This window comes from Mastigoproctus giganteus, chromosome 3, assembly GCF_048544385.1.
Source record: "Mastigoproctus giganteus isolate SK-2022 chromosome 3, ASM4854438v1, whole genome shotgun sequence".
NCBI lineage: Eukaryota > Metazoa > Arthropoda > Arachnida > Uropygi > Thelyphonidae > Mastigoproctus > Mastigoproctus giganteus.
In genome coordinates, this window is record NC_143577.1 from 213,039,910 (window position 1) to 213,065,728 (window position 25,819).

The window sequence follows — 25,819 nt, forward strand, 5'->3', positions numbered from 1 at the left end:
CTCGCTGCTTCATTTGTTATTTGTTATTTTTTGGTTTTTAGGAGCATTAGCAACTAAGGCCATATTGCTCCGGGATATGTGGTGGTTATTACCTGACCTTTCCGCATCCTCCGTATTTGGTGGTGACGGGCTCGAACCCCGGTCTAATCAAGAAGCATATGCTACACATTGCTGCTCCTTCCCACCTGGCTATGGAGGCGCCTCTCGCTGCTTCAACAGTGAATACTATTTTAAGGGACAGTGTGCATATAAAAGAACAACAACGCATTTAAGATCAACAGTGATCACAAAACAGTGTTCAGATGCTATATCAAAGATGGAAAAGCTATTAATAATATGGATGGAAAATCAGATTCAGAAGCTAGTGCCCCTGAGTCCAATGGCCATTCAAGCAAAAGCAAGAAGTATTTATGAAGATATTAAGGATAAGTATGGCAAACCCCAGTTCATGGCAAGCAACGGGTGATTTAATAGGTTCCAGCATCGCAATGGTTTGTAAATTTTGTGATGTGTTGGAAAAAACTCCTTCTAAATCTCCACAGCCCTCATCTTCTGCAGCAGCGTGCTTATCAGCTGGAGAGTTAATTCTGGCAATGATGCTCGAAAGATAAAACTTGATGATGTTATTCCTGTTTCCTCTCTCTTTTTGTAATTTTATAATTTTGAAATTTTTTACACTTTTGTCATGAGATAAAAAAAATTGAATAAATAATTCTATTTACATGTTCGTTGAACGTTTCTTTTTTGCTTCAATCAAATTTGTGAGTGCTGCATAAGCATTTAGGGAAATTCCAACTTACGTAAAATTCCGACTTATGTAGTTCTGCGGAACACAACCCACATGTAAGTCGGGGAGTGGCTGTATATCCTGCTGAAATCTTGTAGTAATGAACTACAATTTAAGATACACAACTTTGAAACTGACATTTTATTTCTGATTCCCACAGCATAATTTGAAAGAACACCCTCAAATTAATATTACCCCAAACCTGGTAGAGGAAAGAAAAAATTAAAATAAAAGACAAATAACAAGGTTGAATGAGCAAAATACTAGTTAGCATATATTTAAACTGCACTCAAAATGAATAATACATGAGTAGTAAATGATATAAAAGAAATGAAAATTGAAAATATAAAAAAAATCAAAATGGAAAGGATAGAAATTATTAGGAATTCTCCTTTGAGGGATATCTGTCTTGCTAAGGAAAGCTCATATTTACTCGGTGGCCAACAAAATGACCATTACCTAATAATGTATTGGGTCTCTGTGAATGTGGATAACAGCTTCAATGTGCTGCAGTGTAGATGTTACAAGACCACAAAACAAATTTGGAGATATGACCCACTATTCTGCCTACAGATCATTGTACAACTGTACCATAGTACCTGGTAGTGATCCTGCTTATCATACAGTCCATTTAATCTTATTTTACAAACACTCAATGGAATTAAGATCTGGGCAGTTGGCTGATCTAGAGAGGAGGTGAAATCTTCTGAATAGCCTAGAAACTGCAAATGAAAACTTAGTCCAGTTTTCATTTGCAAAGGTCCTTATGAAAATCACTGTTGAAGAACCAGAGAAATGTCAAAAGGATGTAACTAATCTAAAAAAAAAAAAAAAAAAAAAATGTGGCCGCATTCAATTTTGCTGTGGATGCATTCAGTTTTAAATAAAATTCTGATTTCGATTACCAATATTTGGTGTTCTGATATCATTGCTGTGTCGACACATACATCTTTCTATGAGCAAACTAAGTTTGTTACTTACTGCATTGATCACATATTGTACATATTGTGAGGCACTTCACCACGAGTTGCCTTCATATTGTAATACTCTAAATAAAACGCACTGTTCCAATGGAGAAGTATACTTCTTTTTATGCCAGATCCAGGTTGACTCTGACTGGGGTCTCGTTGGTGGGCAGGAAGGCATCATGAAAACCTAAGCATCCCAGTGATGAGATACCCCCACAATATGTGAGATGCAAGAGAGTGTAATAAGTGAAGTAGACATAGTCAGGTCAAGGGCAAAAGCCTCAATCTATGAAAGCTATATAGAGCTATGTACAGAAAGAGCTCTGCCCAACATTTACAATATCTTTTGTTGTAATTATTGTTTTGCAAGGTAGGCATTGGGTAGGCAAGCATTGGGTTTTTACTAAGATTTTATTTCCAGGTTCACCTAAACATTAAGATTTTTAAGAACTCAAGATTTTTATTTTCAGGGTCACTTAAAACAACTGGAATAAACGAGTAAGGTGGCAAAAGTGAGGGCCAGAATTACTTTAGCATATTCAAGATATGCTTTGCTGCATTACTTACAGGAATCACTTGTTTGTCAGCGTGAGTCACACACACACACCTAGGCTGAATTTGAACATTTAAAGTAGGTGATGTGAAATTTTAATGCTAAAAAATTTCATATTAATTAAATAATTATGATACAGTAAACTTCTGTTAGAGCACTTTCAAAGGAACTGGTACTAAAGAGCACTATATGTGAGAAAGCATTATAAATGGAAGCTTATGCTTTAAAGGATTGATCATTCGACCACACGAAAAGAGCACTAAAAAGTGGATAGTACTGTTTATAAAGAAAGTTTACTACATATGAAAAATTGAGTCGTCCTTAATCTGATTACCAAAATATCAAGAAGGTTTAACTCAGAAGACTATTATTTCACAAAGATTATTACTTTATTACTGATATCCCAGTACAGCCACAAAGTTTGGTAGGCAGGTCTGAAGCATCCTGTATTCAGTTTGGAAGTGGAGGGGAGAGTAAAACTGCTACACAGAAAATTATGCAATAAACTCAGGAGATATGGGTTGAAAATAAAGACATGGAAAATGGGGGGGGGGTGACACTATTTGATTCCTTTGTAAGAAGAAAAAAAATTAATAACCAGAAGAAGAATGAATTAATAACCAGAAGAAGAATGAATTAATAATCAGAACTAACACAAGTTTGCAATCAAAACTACTGTATCATAGTTTAACTGTTTCAATTTTAATGGTTAAGAATGGTTAACAAATTCAATAGGTCAGTCACTGAACAGAAAGTTAATCATCTATGATTGATAGAACCATAAATTAATATATAAGATATTTATTGCAAAGAATCTTATTGCAATAGCCCATCTGTAAAACACCTAGCTGTAGGCTAGTTGTTTTACAGAGTATATTGTTGAAATAATAAGAAAAAGGAAATAATCAAGGTAAAATAAATGTGAAAGTGAATTAAAATTAAATGTGGAAAATTAAAACCCAGGGCATACATCAAAATATCCGGCATTGAAGGGATATAATAATGGTGGATTTAGCATTATACACCATATGGCAGACAGGTTTACCAATATACTGGGTCAAATATAGACAGATCAAGGCCTGATTTATAAGGGGAGGTGGGAAATGGCTGTGCCATGGATCATTTCAAGTCACCTGAATGCAGGCTATGAGCATATCTCTCTTTCCTATAGATTTTATTGCTAGCAAATCTATAAAAGTTGCAGTCAAAGCTTGGACTGCATGTAGCATTTGTGTTGGGAGAAATCTTCTCAAGAACTAAAGGTGTTGTTTGCTAGCTCTGAGGGTAGGTTTTGACCAAAGAGCCTGGGATGATGCTTGAGAAACCACTGAGTGGACGTATCCTCCACTTAGTGGTTTTCTAAGCATTAGAAGGATTCAGATCAACAATGAAGATTTTAATGGTTGTGATTGGCTCTGCATTATCAATTTTGATATTTAAACTCTGATAATCAAGAGCTCTCATAAGTTATGATGTGCAAAGTTCTGAATGATTTTTGTAAGCAATCTACTTCAAACCAGTATTCATCTGTGAACATTATGTTAATAGTTGTTGGGGGAGCAGCAGATGTCCAAATTTCCACTAGATAGGATTGCTGGGTGGATAATTCTTGATATATTTAACTGTGGTCTTAGGATTGAAGACATGAAGTGCTGTTTTGCTTGCCATCTCACTGTGGACATTTTTATATGTAGACGAGTCATGTGATCATAAAAGGTAGAGTTGGGACTGAAGATGATTCCCAAGTCAGTGTGAGAAAAAAAATTGACTAACATACCTACTGTCAACCAGTGATACTAGGAGTATCCATTCCTGTGGAACAGATACTCCTAGTATTGCTAGTTGAAGGTAGGTAGGTAAGTAGGGCTTTTCTTGAGAAAAAGGTCATTACTGCTGATTTATTAGGGTTTAAGCTAAGACCAAAGCAAGACAATGTTGGGAAAATTCACAGAGGGTAGCATTCAAGTGGTGAATTAGGACTTGTGGATCATCTCCAACTTTAATAGCTGTGAAGAGCTTTATGTCATCTGCATAGCAGACAATATCAGGAACAGAGGTGACAACAGGGTAGAGCACAGCAGTAAAGAGGACAGCAGACAACATTCCTCCTTGAAGAACACTTGCACAAACAGCTCAGAATCTTGGAGCCTACTTTTAGAGAGATGTTCTTAAGGTAAGCAAAGATTGGAGAAAGGCAAGAAAATCTTCCTTAATGTGGTAGTATTCCTGGCAGAGATAAATGTACCAATAATAATTCTTTACAAATTGTGATGTTTCAGAGTTTCTAAGATAAAGGTAAGATCTTGTAGGGAGGAAAAAAAACAGCAGGAGTCAATTTATAAAAGAACATAATACAACATATTCTGATAACAACAAAATCAATGAAACAACTACATAAGCATTGGCAATCCCAGGATTTTCTAAAGGGGCTAAAGCAATTAAAGAGGGAGGGAGAAGGGTCTAAACTAGTGTTCAGAAAACCATTAAGCTTTAATCATCATGTAGCAGTGAACAAATCCACATTATTTTGATTGGGGGCTATGTACTCCTTTAGCCCATATCTGGGACTGTCACTGCATATAAACCTTATATAAAGAACACTTTTGTGTATGAAGTAAGTTATGTAGCTCAGTGTAAAACTGCTTTGCAATAAGTCATTAATATTGCATTAATCATGTGTATCAAATTACGATATTATTAATATTATACTTACTACTAAAAGGATCTATTCTTAGAGCTTCTCTTTGCTGTAAAGATTCTTCAATATCCCTTCTTTTAACACACTGAATTCCAAGGTTAGAAAAGCTGCAGAAACAAAATCCATTTAATATAAATATAAAATTTTTAAAAACTACCATATAAAATAAACTAATTTAGTTCAGTTACAGTTTATATGTTACTTTTTTTTTTCTTTTTTTTTGTTAGTTGTTGGCACATCAGTTTCTATGGCCATAATGCACCTCCCAAAGTTTTTGCATTTTACTCTGATCCAAGATTTAAAATTTGCGTGGGATTCGAACCCACAACCTTTTGGTTGCCAGGCAGGCACTTTACCCACCTGGCTAGCCCAGTTGACTTATATGTTACTTCACATATTTTGAATGAAACAGATAGATCCTACTAATATATCAAGTAAAACCTAAAAGTAGACTTAAACTACTGAAGAGATTAGTTATAGTTCTGAAACTAAAATATCAAAATTGTAAACAATAATATTATAAGTTAAAATGCACTAGAATCCACAATATTGGGGGCTGACATGGGCAAAGACAAAAAGTAATAAATATCATGGATAAAATAATTTAGAAGATTAATAAGCTATAAAAGTAAGTACCTACCAAAATAAAGAAATTTAGCCAGCTACAATGATACAGGGATCACAAAGTATTGATGCAGGCCAAAGTCTAATAAATGAAATATTAGTGATGATCCTATGGCAAAAAATGGAAAAAAAAAAAAAAGGACTGAGAAATGAATCACTTCTCTTCAGAAAGCTGCCAAATCCATAACTGACAAGCAGTATTTCAAAAAAAAAAAAAAAACACCAGACAGGTATGTAACTTTTTTGAATGGTTGCAGCTTTTATACTTGCTAAAATACTACAGAAAGGAAAGACATCGTATATGAAACCAAATCAGGAACTCACTACAATATAAGAATGAAGAGTGCATAAACTTTAAATGAAGAATATATAGACAGAAGGATGCTAAAACTCAACACAAGCAAGGTAAAACAGTATGAACTAAAAATTGAAAAAATAATTCTACATGGCCATTTGGCTATGAGGTAATCATAGCCAATGGTCATATAGAATTATATATATACACACACACATATATTATATAATTATTATAAAATTATATATAGTAGTATTCAAATTAGCTGGTAAAGCAGCTAAGTTGAATACTACCGCACAAATATTTATGAAACCAAATTAGAGAGAAGATTATAAATACATGAAAAGCAAACCATATAGAAAAAATATAAAATATATGGTAGCCAGTGCCTTACAGAATTATTTTTTTAAGTTCATATTGTTTTTCTTTGCTTGTATCATGCTTAGTACCCTTCTGCTACCTATATATTATGTTTCATTTAAAATTTGCACTTTTTTTATTCCCATTGTTTTGGCAAATTCTTGGTTTGGTTTCATATAGTGTCTGTAGTATTTTAGCAGTATGAAAGCTGCAAACAAGTTACATACATATTTGTTTGTCTTTCTTTTGAAATAAATGTTCATCAGTTATGGATTTGGCAGCTTTCTGAGAAGAACAAATTCATTTCTGACAATCCTGTTTTTTTTCATTTTGCATTGTTGGATCACCATTGTGATATTTCACTTGCTAGACCTTGGTCTAGCAAGTGAAATACATCAATATTTTATGACATCAATATTTACATCAATATTTTATGACCCATGTATCACTATAGTTTGATAAATTTCTTTATTTAGGCATTTTTATAGCCTTATCAGGCATTACTAATGTTATAAATTATTTTAACTGCAGTTTTTACTTTTTTCTTTTCACGTGTCAATTCCCATTACTACAGATTCCCACAATATTTTAACATACAGTTTTACCATTTGAAATTTGTCATATTTCAGTTTTGGAACTACAGCCAGTGGTTTCTAAGTTTATAGTTAGTTTTAAGTTTTTTTTTTTGATTACATTGGTTTTCCCTTTTTATATATATATATATATATATATATACACACACACACACACACACACACACACCGACCAACCGACCGCTATATAATGAAATCGATCATTCACCTGAAAAAATTCATTAAACAGAAATTTCTTTATAAAGAAATATGACCTTTTCAACAATGAAAAATACTGTATATTCAGAAATTTAGTAAAAGATGGGAAATAAGTGGGAATGAATAAATTTTGTAACATTTTAAAACAATTTATTAATACATACATATTAAGAAATTACTACTTACATGATGGGCACAATGTATTAATACACTTAAGAATTATGTTGTAAAATATTTGGTTATTTTTTGTTGTACACTGGATTCTACTGTACACCATTCATAAAAACATTCACATTTGTTTAAACACTCAAATATATTTTCTGTTACATTTTCTTCCCACTGAAGGCCTCGACACAAAGTTGCAAATGCTGCTAACATTTCTTGTTTGGAAGGTTTAATATTGCCATTATTTTCATCCAACTCATTGATATTGTCACTAGCTCTTTAAATACGTTCCAAAATGTTGGGAGTCACTCAGATATTCAGCTACTATGACATCATTATCAACTCCTAGAAATTCATCAAGAACAGGTTCTCCATTGATCAAACCTTGCTTAGAATTCTTCTCAAGATTACTCAATGTTTTGCAGTAGTTCATCCTTTTAGTTTCTGTTAATTAGTGTTTTAGCAAAAACTGCTTTTGCAAAACATTGTTTTGCAAACGCAGTATTCTTATTCATTGTTTCCATCACATCTTGGCTTCACACTTTCGCAAACTCTAATATGCACATTCACAAATCTATAACAATCTATACGCTGATTGGTTTATATTCTAGGTATAATTTTTTTTTCAGTATGCACCTTCAGTAGTGCATTTTCAAATCCTTGGCCCATTCATTGGCTGCAGTTTAGAAGAGGTATTCGGAGGGAAGAAAACAAGCTTCACAGTTGTAAGTTTCAGAATTAGCGAGTAACTGTAGGCAAGGCAGTTGTCAACAATCAACGTGATTTTTCTGTTTTCTTTTGTCATCTTTCTATTAAAATTTAAAATCCACTGTTCAAAAATTTCACTTGTCATCCACGGTTTTTTGTTGTAGCTTTAGTCCAACTCTAATGACTTTACTCCTTTGAAACGTCAAGGTTGTTTACTTTTGCCTATTACCAAAAGCTTCAGTTTTTCATTACCAGCCATATTTGCAACCAAGAGTGTAATTCTCTCCTTACTATTTAAACCATCTAAATATTTATCACCTTTAAAAGTCAGTGTCTTGTTTGGCAAACATTTAAAAAATAGCCATGTTTCATCAACGTTGAATATGTCTTTGGACTCTTAGTCCTCCATAATTTTTTTTCAAAACTGTTTCTTTCCAATGGGTATAGGCTTCTTCGATTGCAACTTCACTTTCATCAGAAATAACTTTTTCGAGTAAGCCATGATGCTCTTTAAATTTGTCCAGCCAACCAGAACTGGCTTGGAATGTTTTGTGCCCCAGAAAAGATGCGTACTTCATAGCCTTTTCTTTTATTAATGGCCATGATATCGGCATGTTTTGGTCTCAAATCAACTTCATCCACTTAAAAACTGCTTTATCTACATCTTTACAAATGCATAATTTCACACTTCTGACTGGGTCCTGTTTCCTCAAAAAGTTTGAAAATCTAAACACAGCTTTTCAGAATGGTTAATACACTACTGGCAGGAATACCAAATTTTAATGCAATTTCTTTTCTTTTCTTTTTTTTTTTTAATGCCTCAATCTACACTATTAAGCACCTCCACTTTTTCACACTACACTACACTCAAGAATTTCCTCTTAGACACTGTAAAGTTGCTTGCACAGCAGCTAAAACAAAACTGATTTAGGGACCACTTGTACCTACATGTAAAAAAATTTGTAAAAATTTAGTGAAAGTGTGGATGGCTCATTTCTTCAAAACAACAGATGAATTTCCAGGATAAAAGAAAATCATTCTCTCCTAATTCTCTAATAGGATGCTTATGGTTGAAAACAGGTTAACCAGAGCCAATCTTCACACCAGGAATATGCCTTAATCTTTACAAATGGCTGTGCACACATGGATAGTAGTTGACTTGTGCGACTTCTCGGTAGAGTAGAGTATAGGTTTTATTTATTTTTAGCCATTGTTGGCCCACTGCTGGACAAAGGCCTCTCCCAAAACCTTCTATCTTTTTCTATCCAGTGCCACGGTTGGCCAGTTGTCTCCTGCAGGGTTTTAGGGCACCACTAAATTGTAAAATGTTTTAGCTCTTAATTTGTGCTTTCTACAGCATCAGCTTTATTTCCTAAGGGCCAGAAGTGTGAACAATGCATACCCAGGTCTCTCGAAATCAGTTCGTTATATGGAAACTATTTTCAATGTAATGACCAAGGGGAAATCAAAAAGGTTCGCTATATGGAAGTTCATTAAAGAGAGGTCCAACTGTATGTATATATGTGTATGTATATACAGGGTGTTTCAAAAATGATGGTCAATAATTTAAAGGTGAAAAGTACAAAATAAAATAAGCAAAAAAGTCCCAGTGAATATCGGGCCACAAATGAACCGTTTTTGAGATAATGCACATTTTCTGTTAAGATCTGCCACTGACTATGGGAGCACTTTGGGAGGATAGTCTGTATTGCTGAGACCTTGTACACGCTGGATATGGTAGGGGTACAGTAATTGGCAATGTAAAATTCACCACACACTGCTATGACTCAGTCAGTACACACGCTTGTAGAGCAACCCTCCTTGTCGAAATTCCTGGATTTTGTTCTATTCTTTCTAACACCTGTATTCAGGTAACATATGCCTCACTTTCATTTTATCTCATCTCTTTATACTGCCCACCATCCCATGACATTGAGGCATCACTCAACTACCTAGATCTCGCACTGGACTCCTTAGGGTCCAATGCGGTTATCATCACCTCAGATGTAAATGCCTAATCCACCCTCTGGCAGTCGCCAGTTCCGGACTCCAGAGGTCTTCTGCTTGAGGATCTGATCTCCATTTGAAACCTAACCATTCACAACAAACAAAGTCAATACACCACCTATTACAGTGCTACAGGGAAATCCAACATCGAAATCACAGCCACCACTAATGACCTAAGAAACCTGATTTATGGATGGACCATCATTCCAGATTGGATGCTAAGCGATCAGAGTGATACGTTTCCACATCAGCATGCATGCATGCATGCACCTAACTGAGCACCTCATATTGTCCCACCGGGTTTGTCAGGTTCTCGACTAAGGCCGTTGATTGGGCAGCCTTTGACTCTTCCATACAGAGAGATTTTCCAGACCTACCCTCGCTATCCGATAAGAGTGCAGCTGACCTGACGGACCTGTACCAGAGCTCACTCCAATTAGCTGCATATCGCTCGGCGAAGAAAAAGACCATAAAATCTCAAACTTGTGCCTGGTGGAGCACCGAGCTAACTGTACTAAGGAAAGAAGCACACAGAGCGAGTAAGGAGTACCAGCATCACAGAAATTGGCCACCCCAAGACATTGAACAACTGCATGCCATCTACCTCACTAAAAAGAACACCTTTACCAAAGCAGTTGCCAACAGGAAAAGACAAACCTGGATGGACTTTGTCAAGGACTCAGGAAATTCTAACCCATGGGGACTCCTTTATAAAATATCCAGGGGGAAGACATACACCCCCAGATGTCTTTGGCTCGGTACAGCTTCGCAAACAGGAAAACATAACCTGGCACAATTCGATCAGTGCCATAATTGATGAACTTTTCCCCACAGACGATCCAATGGAAGACCAACCTGAACAAGCAGATATCAGAAGAAGAAATTCACTCTACACATCAATCTCACCTGATGAACCTTTTACATCCCAAGAACTGGAGACAGCAATGAACAGAATCAACCTGAATAAATGCCCTGGCATTGACCTTATTGAGTATGCATTCATACAAAGGGTGTTCAAACTGAAACCAGAGCACCTACTTCTCCTTTTTAACCGCTGCCTTAGAGAATCTCTCTTCCCTGAGCCCTGGAAAGTTGCTCTTCTCCGACTCATTCCGAAGCCTAACAAACCACCAACAGAACCTTGGGCACTCCGCCCCATTGCTCTCTTAGCCAACCTTGGTAAAATTCTGGAACGACTCAGCGATAAAAATTGTAAGCATATTTCAAGACAAAGGACTTATCTCTCCTTTGCAATATGGTTTCACACAAGGTTGCTCCTGTGAGGATGCACTCTCAGAAATAATACTCCATCTGGAAACCTCCAAGGCCAAGTATGAACTGGCCGTCTTTATAGACTCTGAGGGGGCTTTTGACTGGGTATGGTGGGAGAGCGCTCTTGAGAAGCTGCGCTCTGCTGATTACCCACCACAACTCTACTGGTTAATCAGGAACTACTTCACCGACAGAACTGTTACAGTACAGGCAAGACCAATTTACAGGGGATGCCCACAGAGCTCCGTATTGGGCCCCCTAATCTGGAACCTGGTTCTTCAGGACTGGCTTCGCCACAGCTTCGATAGTACCAAGATCATTGCATTCGCAGACGATCTCACCATCATCTTCTCAGCGAGCCCTTGAGACCACTGCAAACCACGTTCTTGATGACCTTTCCGACTGGACTCAAACCAATAAGCTCCGAATCAATCCAACAAAAACCAATATGATGATCTTTGGAGCCAAACTCGACCTTTGAAGGCCTCCCCAAGTTAAAATTCAAGGCATGCAGTTACCTTTGTGACCCAAACCCGAGTCCTAGGGGTCATCACTGACCATAGACTTACTTTCCTCCCTCACCTTCAGAATCTCAACATAAAAGTAAGGAACTTCTCAGCCTCAATGGTCAGGATCTCCAGGAGTGACTGGGGGCTCTCCAAGAGCACAATATTCCTTTACTACAAGGCAGTGTTCCTCCCCATAGTCGCGTTCGCTGCAGGGGCATGGTTTCACCGGGCAATTAAGTGTAAAATTAAAGAGAAGCTGAACTCTGTCCAACGGGGACTTCTCCTGGCCACCCACCAGATCTGCAGAACTGTCTCCACAGCAGCAACACAAGTCATTGAAGAGGGTTCTTCCACGACCTCTTTGTAGTTTATAGGGGATTATGCTACAGAATACGGAGGAGGATTCCTGTAGCAATTCTAAGCATCGAACTTAATTTACACACGGACGTGAAAAGAGAGAAGTTGCGCTGCTATAATGAGCTAGTTCATATATGGCAGACGTGATGGGATACATCCAACAAGGAACTAGTCATGAAAAACTTCATACCGGATGTTACCTTTGCAATGGCAAAATCCGTTACGAAATGGTTTACTCTCACGATGGAAACCTCCTATCTAGTCACAGGACATGGTGCCCTGAATGAGAAATTGTTTCAATATAGACTTTCAGAGTCAGAGCTTTGTTCCTGTGGAGCAAAGGAGAACTGGTTCCACATACTCTTCGACTGTGCTATGTATAATGAATCCAGAGAAAAGCTGAGGAATAACATCCAGGGATTCTCCTCAACTGCAGTGGAACAGCTAATCCAAACAGCAAGTAATCTTGCAGCACTCCAAGCCTTTGTAAAAGAAGTTTTTGCTCAAAGGAAGAGGCTTTTATAATGGGGGCGAACCCAGTTCTGCCCCAAATCAATCAAGTCTGAAGATAAAATTGGACAATAAGATTCGTTTCACCAAGAAGATCTGGACAACACTTAAAGAGTTTAAGTCTGTTTTTGATGTTATGTACGAGTTGCTAGTGTAAATTTTATGCGTTTTTTTTTTAAATTAATTTATATATTTTATGAAAGATGTAAGATACTCAGTTGAGAGTCGTTAGGCAGATTTGAACTTATGTTCTCGGTGCCACCTTTAGTTTTAATAAAAATAAAAAAAATAAAATATTCTTTTCCACTTTCCATGTGCAAAGTGCCCATGTTCTCTAAGGCATTGATGTACCCTGATGAATGTGTGCCTGTTGGGCTTCCTTCAGTAGGAAACTGCTTCTTGGTACAAATGTGCAGTCTCGAGTGCACTGCTGTTGGCTTTACCATACATGAAGTGCATGTCCGCATACTCTTCATTGCTGTAACCTCTTTCCATGTTGACTATCCTTTGACAAGTACTAGTATGCCTGCTATGTCTCAGAGCATTGAGAAAGGGGGAAAAGGAGAGAATGAGCATAACCTAAACTTAACCTAACCTAAACAAACAGGTCAGTCTTGTTTGATTCACCTTGTCAGTGGTGGATCCCAACTAGAAATGTGCAATATCTCGAAAACAATTCACTTAAGGACCCATGTTTACTAGGCTTTTTTTTGCATACTGTAGTCTGTACAGTTCACCATTAAATTATTGACCATCACTTTTGAAAAATCCTGCATATGTATACAGGTAGCCCTTGTTTTGCGCTGGTCTGATTTGAGCTGATTCGCAACAGCGCAGATAACTAACCATAACGGCATTTTTATTTTAATTAATTTATTTATTTGTTTTGGCAATTTTTTTCTAAATTGAAAGTTTAAAATCGTCAGACAAAATTTAATGGCATCATACTGTGCTATGTATCATGCACTGTTCACGTGATTTAGGACAATCTGAGCCAATCAGCAATTAGCACATCCGTATCAGAAATGAGAAAGATACCCGCCCTCAAAGTAGCCACTTGTGGATGCAGGTGGTAAAGGTCCATGCAGTAAATCATTCAGTTGGTTGTTGTTTATACTATTTACATGTTTTGGAAATTTATTATGGTAACATTTTTTATTAATTGTGCTATTAATAAATTAAATAATAATAATAGTGATAGCCGCATGCAATTTTTTTGCCAATCATGTTATAAAGTTTTTAATTTAATAGAATAAAGAGACACCATGTCTGGTAAAAGAAGTTCACTGAATTCTAGTGCAATATTTGGAGGATGGAATCTGGTGAAAGCCACCCTAATGTACATAGAGCTATGAATATGCCTCCATCAAATATTACTACAACTATGAAGAATGCTAATAAAATAAAACAATTGATGCAAATTGGTGGATAAAATTTTTGGTGCCCGGAACTATTTCCATGTGCCCTGTGATTTCCGATTGACTCCATTATATAAAGGATTCCATTTGCGCCTGTCCCCACAGGAATCTAATCCCAATGTATAGAGGTAACAAACTAATTGACATAAAAATAGGTAAAAACGGGCAAAAATAAAGAGTAAGAAATAAAATTGGTAAAGCAAGCATCAGAGGCAGCAAAATTATGTACAGGTCTGAAAGTAATATGTAACCAAACAGTAAACATGTTGTTTATATCAAAGTTGTAGTTTATAGGTTTTTGAAATTTATAATATTTACTGCTTTTTTGAAATGATGGTAGAGGAATGCTGTAGGAAAATTATTGCATAGAAATTTATCATGGAGTTGTTTAATGTTGTCAGCAAAGAGACTGTCACTATTGCATATTGCCACAATTAGTATTAGTAATGGCCACATGGTGCAAGAAAGCCTATGGCTTATGCTGCACCAGCCAAAAAAATAAAATAAATAAAAAACCCTGAATAAAACAATGATAAAAAGAAAAAAAAAAAAAAAAAAAAATTTTAAAATAATAATAATTAATAAAAGAAAAGGAAATTAAACCTATCATCCTATGCGCTTCCCTGACATGAAAGTACTATCCAGATGACATTTGAATTTCCCCAAACTGTCAGCCTCTACCACCCATGTAGGCAACTTATTCCAGTAATTTATAACTCGCTAGCTAAAATAAAACTTCCTGCAGTCCAATCTAAACATTTCCCCCCGTAACTTGAATTTATGTCCCCTAGTTCTAGCATCATTTATAATCTTGAAAATTTTGTCCTCATTCATTTTACTAATGCCTCTCAGAGCCTTAAACACCTCAATAAAATCTCCTCTAAGGTGTCTAGTTTCCAAACTCTGCAACCCACATATTCGAAGTCTTTCTTCATAAGGACGCTCTTTTGCCGATCTCACCAGGCGAGTTACCAGTCTTTGCACCCTTTCAAGAAGCTCGATGTCTTTCTTTAGGTGCGGTCTTTAGGTGAAGGTCTCCATACTTGAACACAGTATTCCAAGTATGGTCTAACAAAAGCATTATATAATGGGATTATCATGTCCCTATCTCTTGCAAAAGTTCAATAGATCATCAATAGGACACCATGGACCTTCCTTGCAACCTGTTTACAATGCTCAGAGAATTTGATGTCTGACCATATGGTAACACCCAAGTCCCTTTCCTCCAGTATTGGGTTTAGTTGAACTCCACCAAGTGAATAAGTTATTTTGGGATTACTGTTTCCCAGGTGTAATACTTTACACTTTGTTGGATTAAAGCAAAGCTGCCATTTTTCTGACCATTCCTGAAGCCTATCCAGGTCTCTGAAAAAGCTCAGCTTGACAGTGATCATTAACTACTCTACAAATTTTAACATCATCTGCAAATTTAAACATCACGCCCTCTATCCCTTCATCGATGTCGTTTATGTAAATTAAAAACAACAGTGGTCCTAATACTGATCCTTGGGGAACCCCACTTCTTACATAAATCCAATCTCAGGAATAGCCATTTATCATAACCCTCTGCCTCCTGCCCTGAAGCCATCCTGCTATCCATCTAAGGATTTTCCCAGTGATTCCAACCTGTTCCAGCTTATAAAGCAACCATTCATGTGGGACTGAGTCAAAAGCTTTGCTGAAATCTAAATAAACGATGTTGAAATTATTCCCTAAATCCAGCTCATGAGTTATCCTTTCAAAATAGAGAACCAGATTTGTTAAACACGATTTTCCCTTTACAAAACCATGCTGAGTATCCTTGAGAATTTCAATTCGATCCAAACGATCCTGAATTCCACCCTTGATCATTGCCTCCATGATTTTCCCTACCACTGAAGTCAGACTGACAGGTCGATAATTTCTCACTTCACTCTTAGAGCCACCCTTATGTATGGGAGATACATTGGCACTTTTCCAATCCAAGGGAATCTCCCCAGAGTCTAGTGATGCTCGCATAATTAGCCTCAATGGTTCAATGCACTCACTTGCCACCTCCCTTAAGATTATAGGGTATATTCCATCAACCCCAGGAGCCTTACTGGCCTGTAGGCTCGAACGTTTTTCATTAAATAATCTTGCTTGTTTGTTTGTTATTTGGTTTTTAGGAGCATTAGCAACTAAGGCCATATTGCTCAGGGGATATGCGGTGGTCATTCCCTGACCTTTCCGCACCCTCCGTATTTGGTGGTGATGGGCTCGAACCCCGGTCTAAATCAAGAAGCGTGTGCTACACACTGCTGCTCCTTCCCACCTGGCTACGGAGGCGCCTTAAATAATCTTGCGAAATTTCAATATCATTAATTACATATTTTTCAACTTCGCTCCCACAATTTCCCATTGCCACAAAAGGTTTTTCATTTGTAAATATCAATGCAAAATAACTGTTGAGTTCATCTGCAACGGTAGCTGGTGTATTTATTACTACCCCCTTTCCTTTAGTAAAGGTCCGATCTGGTTTGTCCTGCTCTTCTTGGCATTTATATATGTGAAGAATTCCTTATCCCCCTCTTTGCTCTGTTTGCTAGTGATTTCTCATAAACTGCCTTTGCCTGTTGAACCTTTTCTGTGGCTCTATTACAGATCATCTTGTAGCTGTTATAGGCTTCAATACTTTTTATTGTTCTGTAACCTTTCCATGCCACCTTTTACTGCTCAAGTAATGTGGCAACTTCACTATTCATCCAACTTGGAACCCTCCTCGTGGAGTATTTTTTTAATGGTAAATATGCATTCAAGGCATCTGTGATTAATGTTTTAAAAGCATACCATAGTTCAAATGTATTCATTCTCTGTGCAATATCTACCCAGTTGATAGAGGCATGTAGTACCTTAAGGCATCAATTTCCTTTTCTGAAATTAAAACCCATTCCTTTGCCTTTTACTGCTGCTACCTCTCTCATCATCATCCACCATAGAACTCCGTGAGCACTTCCTGCTACTGGTTCCTCTACTGTCAGCCCTGTTATGTCATCTGATTCATGGGTGATGAGGTCTAGGATATTCTTTTCTCTAGTACTTTCCCTGACATGTTGATACAAATAACAGTCATCTAGTTGATTTAAAAATTTTGTTCCCCATGTCAAGTTTCCTTCCCATTTACTCCAATCAATTAGAGGCAAATTGAAATCCCCCATAATAAGACATTGACTCTTACTTGCCCATTCCATTTGCATGTAGAGGCTTTCGTCATAATCTTCACAATCACCTGGTCTGTAGATTACTTCTACTCGCATTATACCTTTGTTTCCAACTATCTCACACCATACAGATTCTATACTAGCATGTGAAACGTCTGAATCCGGGAAAGATATCGTCGCACTCAGGCTGCTTCTGATAAGAAACATTACCTCACCACCCCTTCTATCTACCCTATCCTTCCTAAATACATTACTTGTTTTAACCAGCAGTTCGAATTCGCTCATTTTATTGACGACACTTCTAACATTACTATATCAACAATTAAGGCTTACTGTTCTTGTATATTTAACAACCCTAACACAACCCTTGAAGTTTTTTAAGTCTTCCCTGGCATTAGCTACCCGCTCACTTGAAATGTTTCTGCCCCCAGAACATCTAGATAATACGTCCAGCTGGGGTAACAGATAAGAACTCTTGAGGTATGTGCAAGAGTTACTTTGACCAATATTATCAGATAAACGCATGTCAGTATTACCCACATCTCCCCCCCTAACTAGCAGTTTCCCTGAACCTTTAAGGTATCCTCAATAATACTAGCAAAAACTTTTGCACCACCTTTGTTTAAGTGTATCCCGTCTATACAAAACAAATTCCTTTTACCTACAAGTGTGGGCCAAGCTGATAGAAATTTCCCCCCCTAAAGCCTTGCAGAGTCCAAGTCTTGAGTTAATCCACAAGGCTTTTAACATATAATCCATTCTATCGTGTCTGGGCAGAATTGCAGACACAGACATTGTGGCCTAGCTCGCGGCATTTCCTCAGCATGGTCCTGTATTTTTCCAACAAATCGTCAGATTGTGTACGTTTAATGTTATTAGTCCCCATATGAATAATAATATTCTCTTTACTCTCCTTAAAATCTGACAATCTGTTGGTGACATCATTAATAGTTGCTCCCGGCAGACATACCCTGGTTCTACTCCACCTATCCTTATTACAAAAAATATTCCGTTTCCCTGACAATGGAGTCTCCTAATAAAACAATGTCCTTTTTAACCAGAGTAGTTTGCACTTGGTTTTTCTGTTTTGAGGCCCAAATCGGGTGTGCTTCACTTGGTAGATTGCTGGAGTCTTGAGTCCCTGATGCATTATTCTCGAGGGCAAGCACCTGTTTTTTCAGGGACTCAAATTGTTCCATCAGTGCACCAAATTGTAATTTAAGGTCGATGTACTCCTTACATCGATCACAAAGAAAAGAATCCCCAGGTGAGCTATGATTAGTCACCAGGTCAACCTTGGAAAACATTCCACAGGTTCCGCAACGGATTAAATCATTCTGATGCATTAGGAGAGTATTATATTAGCATGTACTTTTTTAGAAATGTTAGAGGTTTTTTTTTTTTTTTTTTTTTTGTTAGTTGACGCATCGGCTTCTGTGGCCATAATGCACCTCCCAAAGTTTTTGCATTTTACTCTGATCTAAGCACAAGGCGGGATTCGAACCCATGACCTTTGGGTTGCCAGGCAAGCACTTTACCCAACTGGCTAGCCCGGTCAGCAAATGTTAGAGTGCCAGCGGGTAAAACTGACTACATTAAAGTTAAAAGCATCTCTTTTATTGTATATATTGATTGTAGTATGAGGGCTGTTAATATTAATATCCAAGTCTAAGTAATTGGCTGAAAAATCATTATTATTTGTTTTCTCCAGAGCAAGTTCTGAAGGGTAAATACCAGCAAAGTCCTGTATAAATGTAGGGTAGTTGAATACCAATAAGTCATCAATATATCTATAAAGTTTTATATCTGAGGTTGGAGAGGTCTCAGACCAGTATAGATATAGGTTAGCTAATATACAGCTAGCAAGGCTACCCATGGTGGTACACCTTTGGTTTGCAAGTATACAGATTTTCCATCAAAAATGTAGTTATTGGAGAGACAGAGATTGAGATTGCTCCAAAAAACTGAATTACAACCAATAATATGTTTGTATTTATTATAAATTTCATTCAGGACCGATTTTAAGTTGGTTAGGTCTATGCTGGTGAATAACTATGCTTTTTACTATTGAAGTCAAAATTTTGCACATGAGAAATATTTTCAGTATTCAGAGCATTAATAACTGGAATGTTGTTATTAATTATTCTACTATTAGGAAGGATGTCCATTATAGGTTTAAGTAATAACCTTTCTAAAGTTTTGCCGGGTTGATGAGTGTAATTGTATTTTCAGGATGTAATAAACCTAAATGCTGTAGGGCTTTTGTGGAACTTGGATATGAAATAAATATATTATTTTTATGTTAATCAATTTATTTCAGGTTATCTCCTTCACCTTATAGGCCTTCTCAATTTTTCCATGATAATTACAATTGACAGGTCAGCATCCCTTCCCTATACACTGAATATAAACATTTGTCTATATTTCATTATGGTTGCCAGGTTTCTCTACTGTAACTAGTAGTACCCCAGATCCATAACACAGTTTAATAATTTTGATTTAATACTTTGCTTGCTTACTTTGTCATTCAGTAACTTGATTATTTTTATCAATATTACATACACACATATATATATAAGCATGTAAAAATAGATAAGTCTGATAAAGTTTGCATAGATGGAGTTAAAATTTACACAAAGTGCCAAGGACTAGAAGGGTAAGGATAGTAGAAAAAAGAAGTATTGTAGATTTGAAAAAGGCAAAAGAATGTTAATATCCTAAAAGTTATGATGAATTAAGAAAATTATGGGATGAATTGCAAAGCCAATTTCGAGGAAAAGGAACTGTAAAGTAAAATTATTAATACCAAATGGTTAAACAAAATAAAGTAAAATATAATAAAAGGTGATAGAACTGTCATCAGATATGGGTGGGCAAATTTAGTTTTAAGTCGAATACAGGGATGGTAAAAATGCAAAGTCTGATGTCAGCTGAAGTAAATATCGATACATGGTCAGGTAATTCATCAGGGGACTACACCTGACCATGTATCAGGAACTGCATTTCTATATTTGTCCATAACAGTAGAAAAAATGTGCCAGAAAGTAAAAAGAATAAAATTAGCACATTCTTTTACAGTATGGACAAGATACATTCTTTTATAGTATTGACTTTAAATTACATTTAATATATATATATAAACTTTATTGAAATATATATATAATTTGAATAAAGTTTAAAATAGTTGGAAACTGAATCTTTCATGATAAAAATAAAATAAAAAAGGTACAGCAAACATCAGAGGCAGCAAAAAGCATATTCCTCTACATGATGCTTGAAATATAACCATACAAATAAATTAGAATGAAAATTAAAAATAAAATAATGCCAGCAGTATGGCAAGACAAGAGCAAAAATAGTCGAAATTAAACTCAGAGGGGGCACCGTTAAATTTCTATTTTAATTGGCTTTCAAAATTGAATGAATTATTATTCTTATAATTAGATGTTCTAAATTATCTTAGAGATTTTCTGCTGCAATATTTTTACTCTTGTTACCCCTCTCTTCCCTGCCTGTTTGGTTGGATTCTTAAGTTTAATTTAGACTATTTTTGCTCTTGTCTTGCCATACTGCTGGCATTATTTTATTTTTAACTCTCATTCTAATTTATTTGTATAGTTATACAAAGTAAGCTAAATTAAAATAGGATATTGCCAGTAGCATGGCAAACCAGTAGAGTGAAAATGAACTGAACCAAATAAAATAACAATAACAGAAAAATATAAGGGGGAGTAAAGAAGAAAAGGGTAGTGTTGAAGCAACGTTCCTAAAATAATTTAGAAATTAAGCCAATTAAAAGAAATTTAGCGGCAACCCCTAGTAAGCACTCTTTTCCGAATTATGTGAAATCTCACTAAGATGGAAACGTAAACTAACAACATTACATGACCAAATAAACTGAAAATTAATAAAATAAAATAGACTGACCATTATGCCCCATCTCGACAGAGGACCACAAGGCCAATAATAGTCAGGGAATCACTGCATTTTGAACGCTAAACAAATCCATGCAACGACGGAATGATACTAAGATCAAACTGCCGATGCAATAGACTTGCATAGCGGTAGTCCTTATGCAGCGAAAAACAAAACAGAACGCCTAGTACTCGCATGGCCAAACCACAACACTGACAAAACAATAGTTGAAATGAAAATATATAGAAACAAATTAGGCTATAGATGGTGGTACGAATGCAGCGTTAGCACATCGTCACGCTACCCCCATTTAAATATGATCAAATTAATCCAAAAATTAAATAGAGAAATAAAAATTATTGAAATATATATTAAAATAAATAAGAAAAAATTATAGAAAAGCTAACATCAGTGGCAGCAGAAAAGCACAATCCACTACATGTTGCTTATAATAAGCTAAATTAAAACAGAATATTGCCAGTAGAGTGAAAATGAACTGAACCAAATAAAATAACAATAACAGAAAAATATAAGGAGGGGGGTAAAGAAGAAAAGGGTAGTGTTGAAGCAACGTTCCTAAAATAATTTAGAAATTAAGTCAATTAAAATAAATTTAGCGGTGCCCCCTAGTAAGCACCCTTTTCCAAATTATGTGAAATCTCACTAAGGTGGAAACATAAACTAACAACATTGCATGACCAAATGAACTGAAAATTAATAAAATAAAATAGACTGACCATTATGCCCCATCTCGACAGAGGACCACGAGGCCAATAATAGTCAGGGAATCACTGCATTTCGAATGCTAAATATCAGTAATAATGTTTGTTGTGTGTGTTTTGGTCAGTTGTGTGAGAAAGGATAATAATATGATTGATTGACGCGCACGCACGCACGCACGCACACACACACACACACACAATATATATATATATATATAGTCAAATTAGTTAATTTGAAGGTCAAGGGAGACAAAAATATGTTAATTTTGAATTATACAGATTTCAAGTATTTCCTAACAGGATAAAATACACATCAGTACTAATAGATCAAAATTTTTAGTCATATACTTTCATTAATTCTTTGCAGCCTGGCATTATTTACACTGTCTTCCCAATGAAGTCCAGTTCTTAAAAAAAATTTTAAAAAAATAAAAAAGAGAGAGACTACTCACAATGTAATGTTCAAAAATTATTTAGTTCTGGGTTTATACGAACTAACACATAAAACAGCATGGTAAAACATTTTAAAAACTGTTGAGACAATTTAAATGTTATTTATATGATTTTAGTGTGTGGTCTTTCTTGAAATATTCAACAGGGTTCAATCTTGGTTTTCTGAAGCATGCTATGCAAAACCAAACCTTTTCTCCCTTCTTTAATGCTTCTGTCACTACATAATGTAGTCTTTCTTCTTATTTCAATTTTACTTTCATCAAAAAATGAGGATAGCCATTCAATCTACCTTCTGTATCTAAACTTAACAGCCTTTTTCTAGAAGAAATGTTCTTATTTTGGACACTCCAACTAGCTGAACAAGCAACTTCATTTGAAAGTGTTTGTAATGCAGGTTCTTTTAAGATGGATCTGTCACTTTCATTATGATGAAGCCATTCAGAGTTGAGACCTCTAATAGCCAGAAAATCAACTTCCTCCACCTTTCCTCAAATTCTTCCACTGATTTTTGACTGAATGAATAACTAGTACGGTAAGTCAGCTCTATCTACCACATCCATGTCTTGTGAATTTGAAAATAGTGAATAGTTTTTCAATTTGAAAAGCTTTTTTCCTCCTTTTACTTTTCCTCTTGTTACTTCCTTTTTGGTATTATAGAAATCAAAAGTATAGTTCTGTCATTCCATGCCAGCAGTTGAACTTTCTCTTCAAAAACCACTCATTTTGTGTTTTTCAATTTTCTTTGTGCTCTTTATCTCTGGTGATAATCCCTTCCTGTTTCCCATAACAATTGCAAGATGAATACTTACTTTGTGAATTTCTGCCAATTGAATACTAGTGTAAAGTCAGAGAATATATAAAATCCACTACCCTCAAGAAATGTATATAAGGTGGGTTTGAAAAGCTAGTGGACTGAGTATGGAAGGGTACAGTTCAAAAATTTCTGTACTTAATATATAACACTTCAAATAGTAACCAACCAAGTTGGGTGCAGTTTCAATAAAGTATATTTTTTAATTAGAAGTTCCTGTGGTCAACAAAGTTGTGTGAATGAGGAAAGATGGACAAAATCAGTCACCACACCATCATCCAATATTTGGGAAAAAAGGGACTATTGCCAAATGCAATTAATGAGGATATAGTTACAACATTGGGGAAGGATGTCCCTTCCTATTCCATGGTTAACAAGTGGGCAGCAGAATTTAAACAAGAAAAGGAAAACCTGGAACATCCACCACTCCAGAAGTTGTTGCCAGTTTGCATGATCTGGTGATGAATGATGACAGGTGACAGTTCAGTACATTACCAGCATCTTGGCCATCTCATCTGAACATGTGTACCGCATAACAGAGGGTTTCACTATGAAAAAGTTGCCAGCACATGGGTCTCAAAATTGTTCACAGGTCAAAAATGCACAAGAGTTGTCAAGTGAACTTTTGCATTGTTTTCAAGCAGATCCAACAAATTTCCGTGCAATGTTTGTAACCATGGATGAGACATGAAGAGACAACAGAGTAGTCCAAACAGTGATAACCCAGCTCTTCTCCCCTCCAAAGAAAGCCAAGTCAATTCCTTCTGCTGGCAAGATAATGGCATCGGTTTTTCAAGATGCTGATGGAGCATTGCTAGTGGATTACCTTCAGAAAGGCCAACCAGTTACAGGAGCATATTACAGACTTTGTGAGGCAATTGCACAAAAATATAAAAGACAAATGCCAAGGAAAATTGAGCAAAGGAGTCTTGTTCCACCAGGCGAACACACTTGCTCACAAGTCTGTCACTACCATGGCTGCACTGCATGAGTGTGGCTTTGAAATCTTGGACCATTCCCATATTCACCAGATCTAGCACCACCAGACTTTCACCTATTTCCTAATTTGAAAAAATACCTGGATGGCATCCATTTCCCCACTGAACAGTGATATCATTGCTGCAGTGGATACATTCCTGGAGGTCCAAGAGAAAAAAAAACTTTCTTTGCAGCTGGAATCAATGCATTGCAGCATCAATGGCAAAAGTATGTTCACTCCCGTGTTGAAAGTGTCAAAATGTTGAAAAGTCACATGTTATGAGACTCCTCAAATAAATCATTCATACTCAGACCATGAACTTTTCAAATGCCTCTCATACTGTGAAGCAGTTTTTGGAGGAGATGAAGCATGATCTGCAGGTGAAAATTAAGTCTGGTCTTATTAAGCTGTAAGCTTTCCAAAATAGGGCATGATAGCTGACACATAACCAGTTTCAGTCGGCTAAAACAAATACATGAAGGGCCCAATGCTTATTTTTGAGGGTTATAACATTTGAATGAAACTTTAAGCCAACACTATTTTCATCTAATGCAATATTTCTTCTGGAAAAAAATATTCGTAAAACTTTCCACCCAAATAATTGACAAATTTTTTACTTTAAATTCTCTACTTGGAATTCCTTTTGTTTGCTATTTTGTTGGTAGGCAGAGATACAACATTCAAAATATCTACAGAAATCTCTTAGTGCTAAATACATTCTTGAAAAACAGAATTCTTTGTGTCCATTCTTCAGACTAATATCCCTTTATTTCATTTAGCCCCATGTTGATAACACCAAAAAACATCTTTAGTTCATTTAGTAAACTGAAACAGTCAAACCACATGGAACAGTCAATAACTACTTTATCTGAAAAAGTTTCTTTTACAATTTCTTTAAATAAACAATTGGTAAAAAAACATTTAAAAAAAATTCTTCAAGTTTGGTTTTGGATTACTTGCTTTATCCAACAGAAATCTGCAGACAGAAACAGTAAAGGGAAAAAATTGAAATGAAACGTTGTTTACCTTGCTTAGTTTCCAATCTCATGTATGATCTTAAAGTTATCACTCTAAGATTGATGACAACTTACAAGTTGTCATCAATTTCTTCATTCCTGCTAGTTGTTTGGATTGAAAATAACATTGTTTGAAAATAACCTTATTTGGATTGAAAATAACATTATCATTGCTATCTGACAAAATTAATTCAAATTGTGAATCAGTTCTATTTCTCAATTTCTTCAACAGAAATTGCTTTTATGAGATGCTGGCAGAATGTCTAAATACTTCACTCTAATGCAAAGTATAAGATACAATGAAATTTTTTAACTGAAGAAAAAAAAAGCCACCTGATGTTAACAATTGAATATAAACATCAATTAATTTTTCAAATTATTTAAATGAAATATAAATAGATAGTAGTAACAATAACTGCACCAGCGCAGTAGGAAAACAAATTTCATACTGGAAATGTTGATGGTCACAGTGGCTGTGAAATTGGACCAAAAAAGGGTTATTACTGTACAGAATTTTTGCGATTCTCACTTAAAACGTTAAGGATATTTTAGTTTCATTAGGGTTTTATGTTTGTGAATAGATTATTAACATGTTAACGTAGTCAATATGAAAAATATAACAACTATACTGAGAAATTCAATGAATTTCTTGCATATGATGTATCAAACTGTATGTTAAAACAATCATTTTGTTTTAAATACAATTGTACATAACTAGTTAA

At 35.8% G+C, this 25,819-nt stretch overlaps 1 protein-coding gene across 4 annotated transcripts in view; it reads right to left on the reverse strand.

Moving 5' to 3' along the window:
- The window catches only part of LOC150088667 (embryonic polarity protein dorsal-like), an 83,240-nt gene that overhangs the window by 52,199 nt on the left and 5,222 nt on the right, over positions 1–25,819 (reverse strand). For all 4 annotated transcript variants that reach the window (XM_090370855.1, XM_090370854.1, XM_090370853.1 and 1 more), the window contains exon 4: positions 5,022–5,113. In XM_090370855.1, coding sequence (XP_090226981.1) covers positions 5,022–5,113 — 92 coding nt within the window. The remainder of the gene's footprint in view (positions 1–5,021; positions 5,114–25,819) is intronic.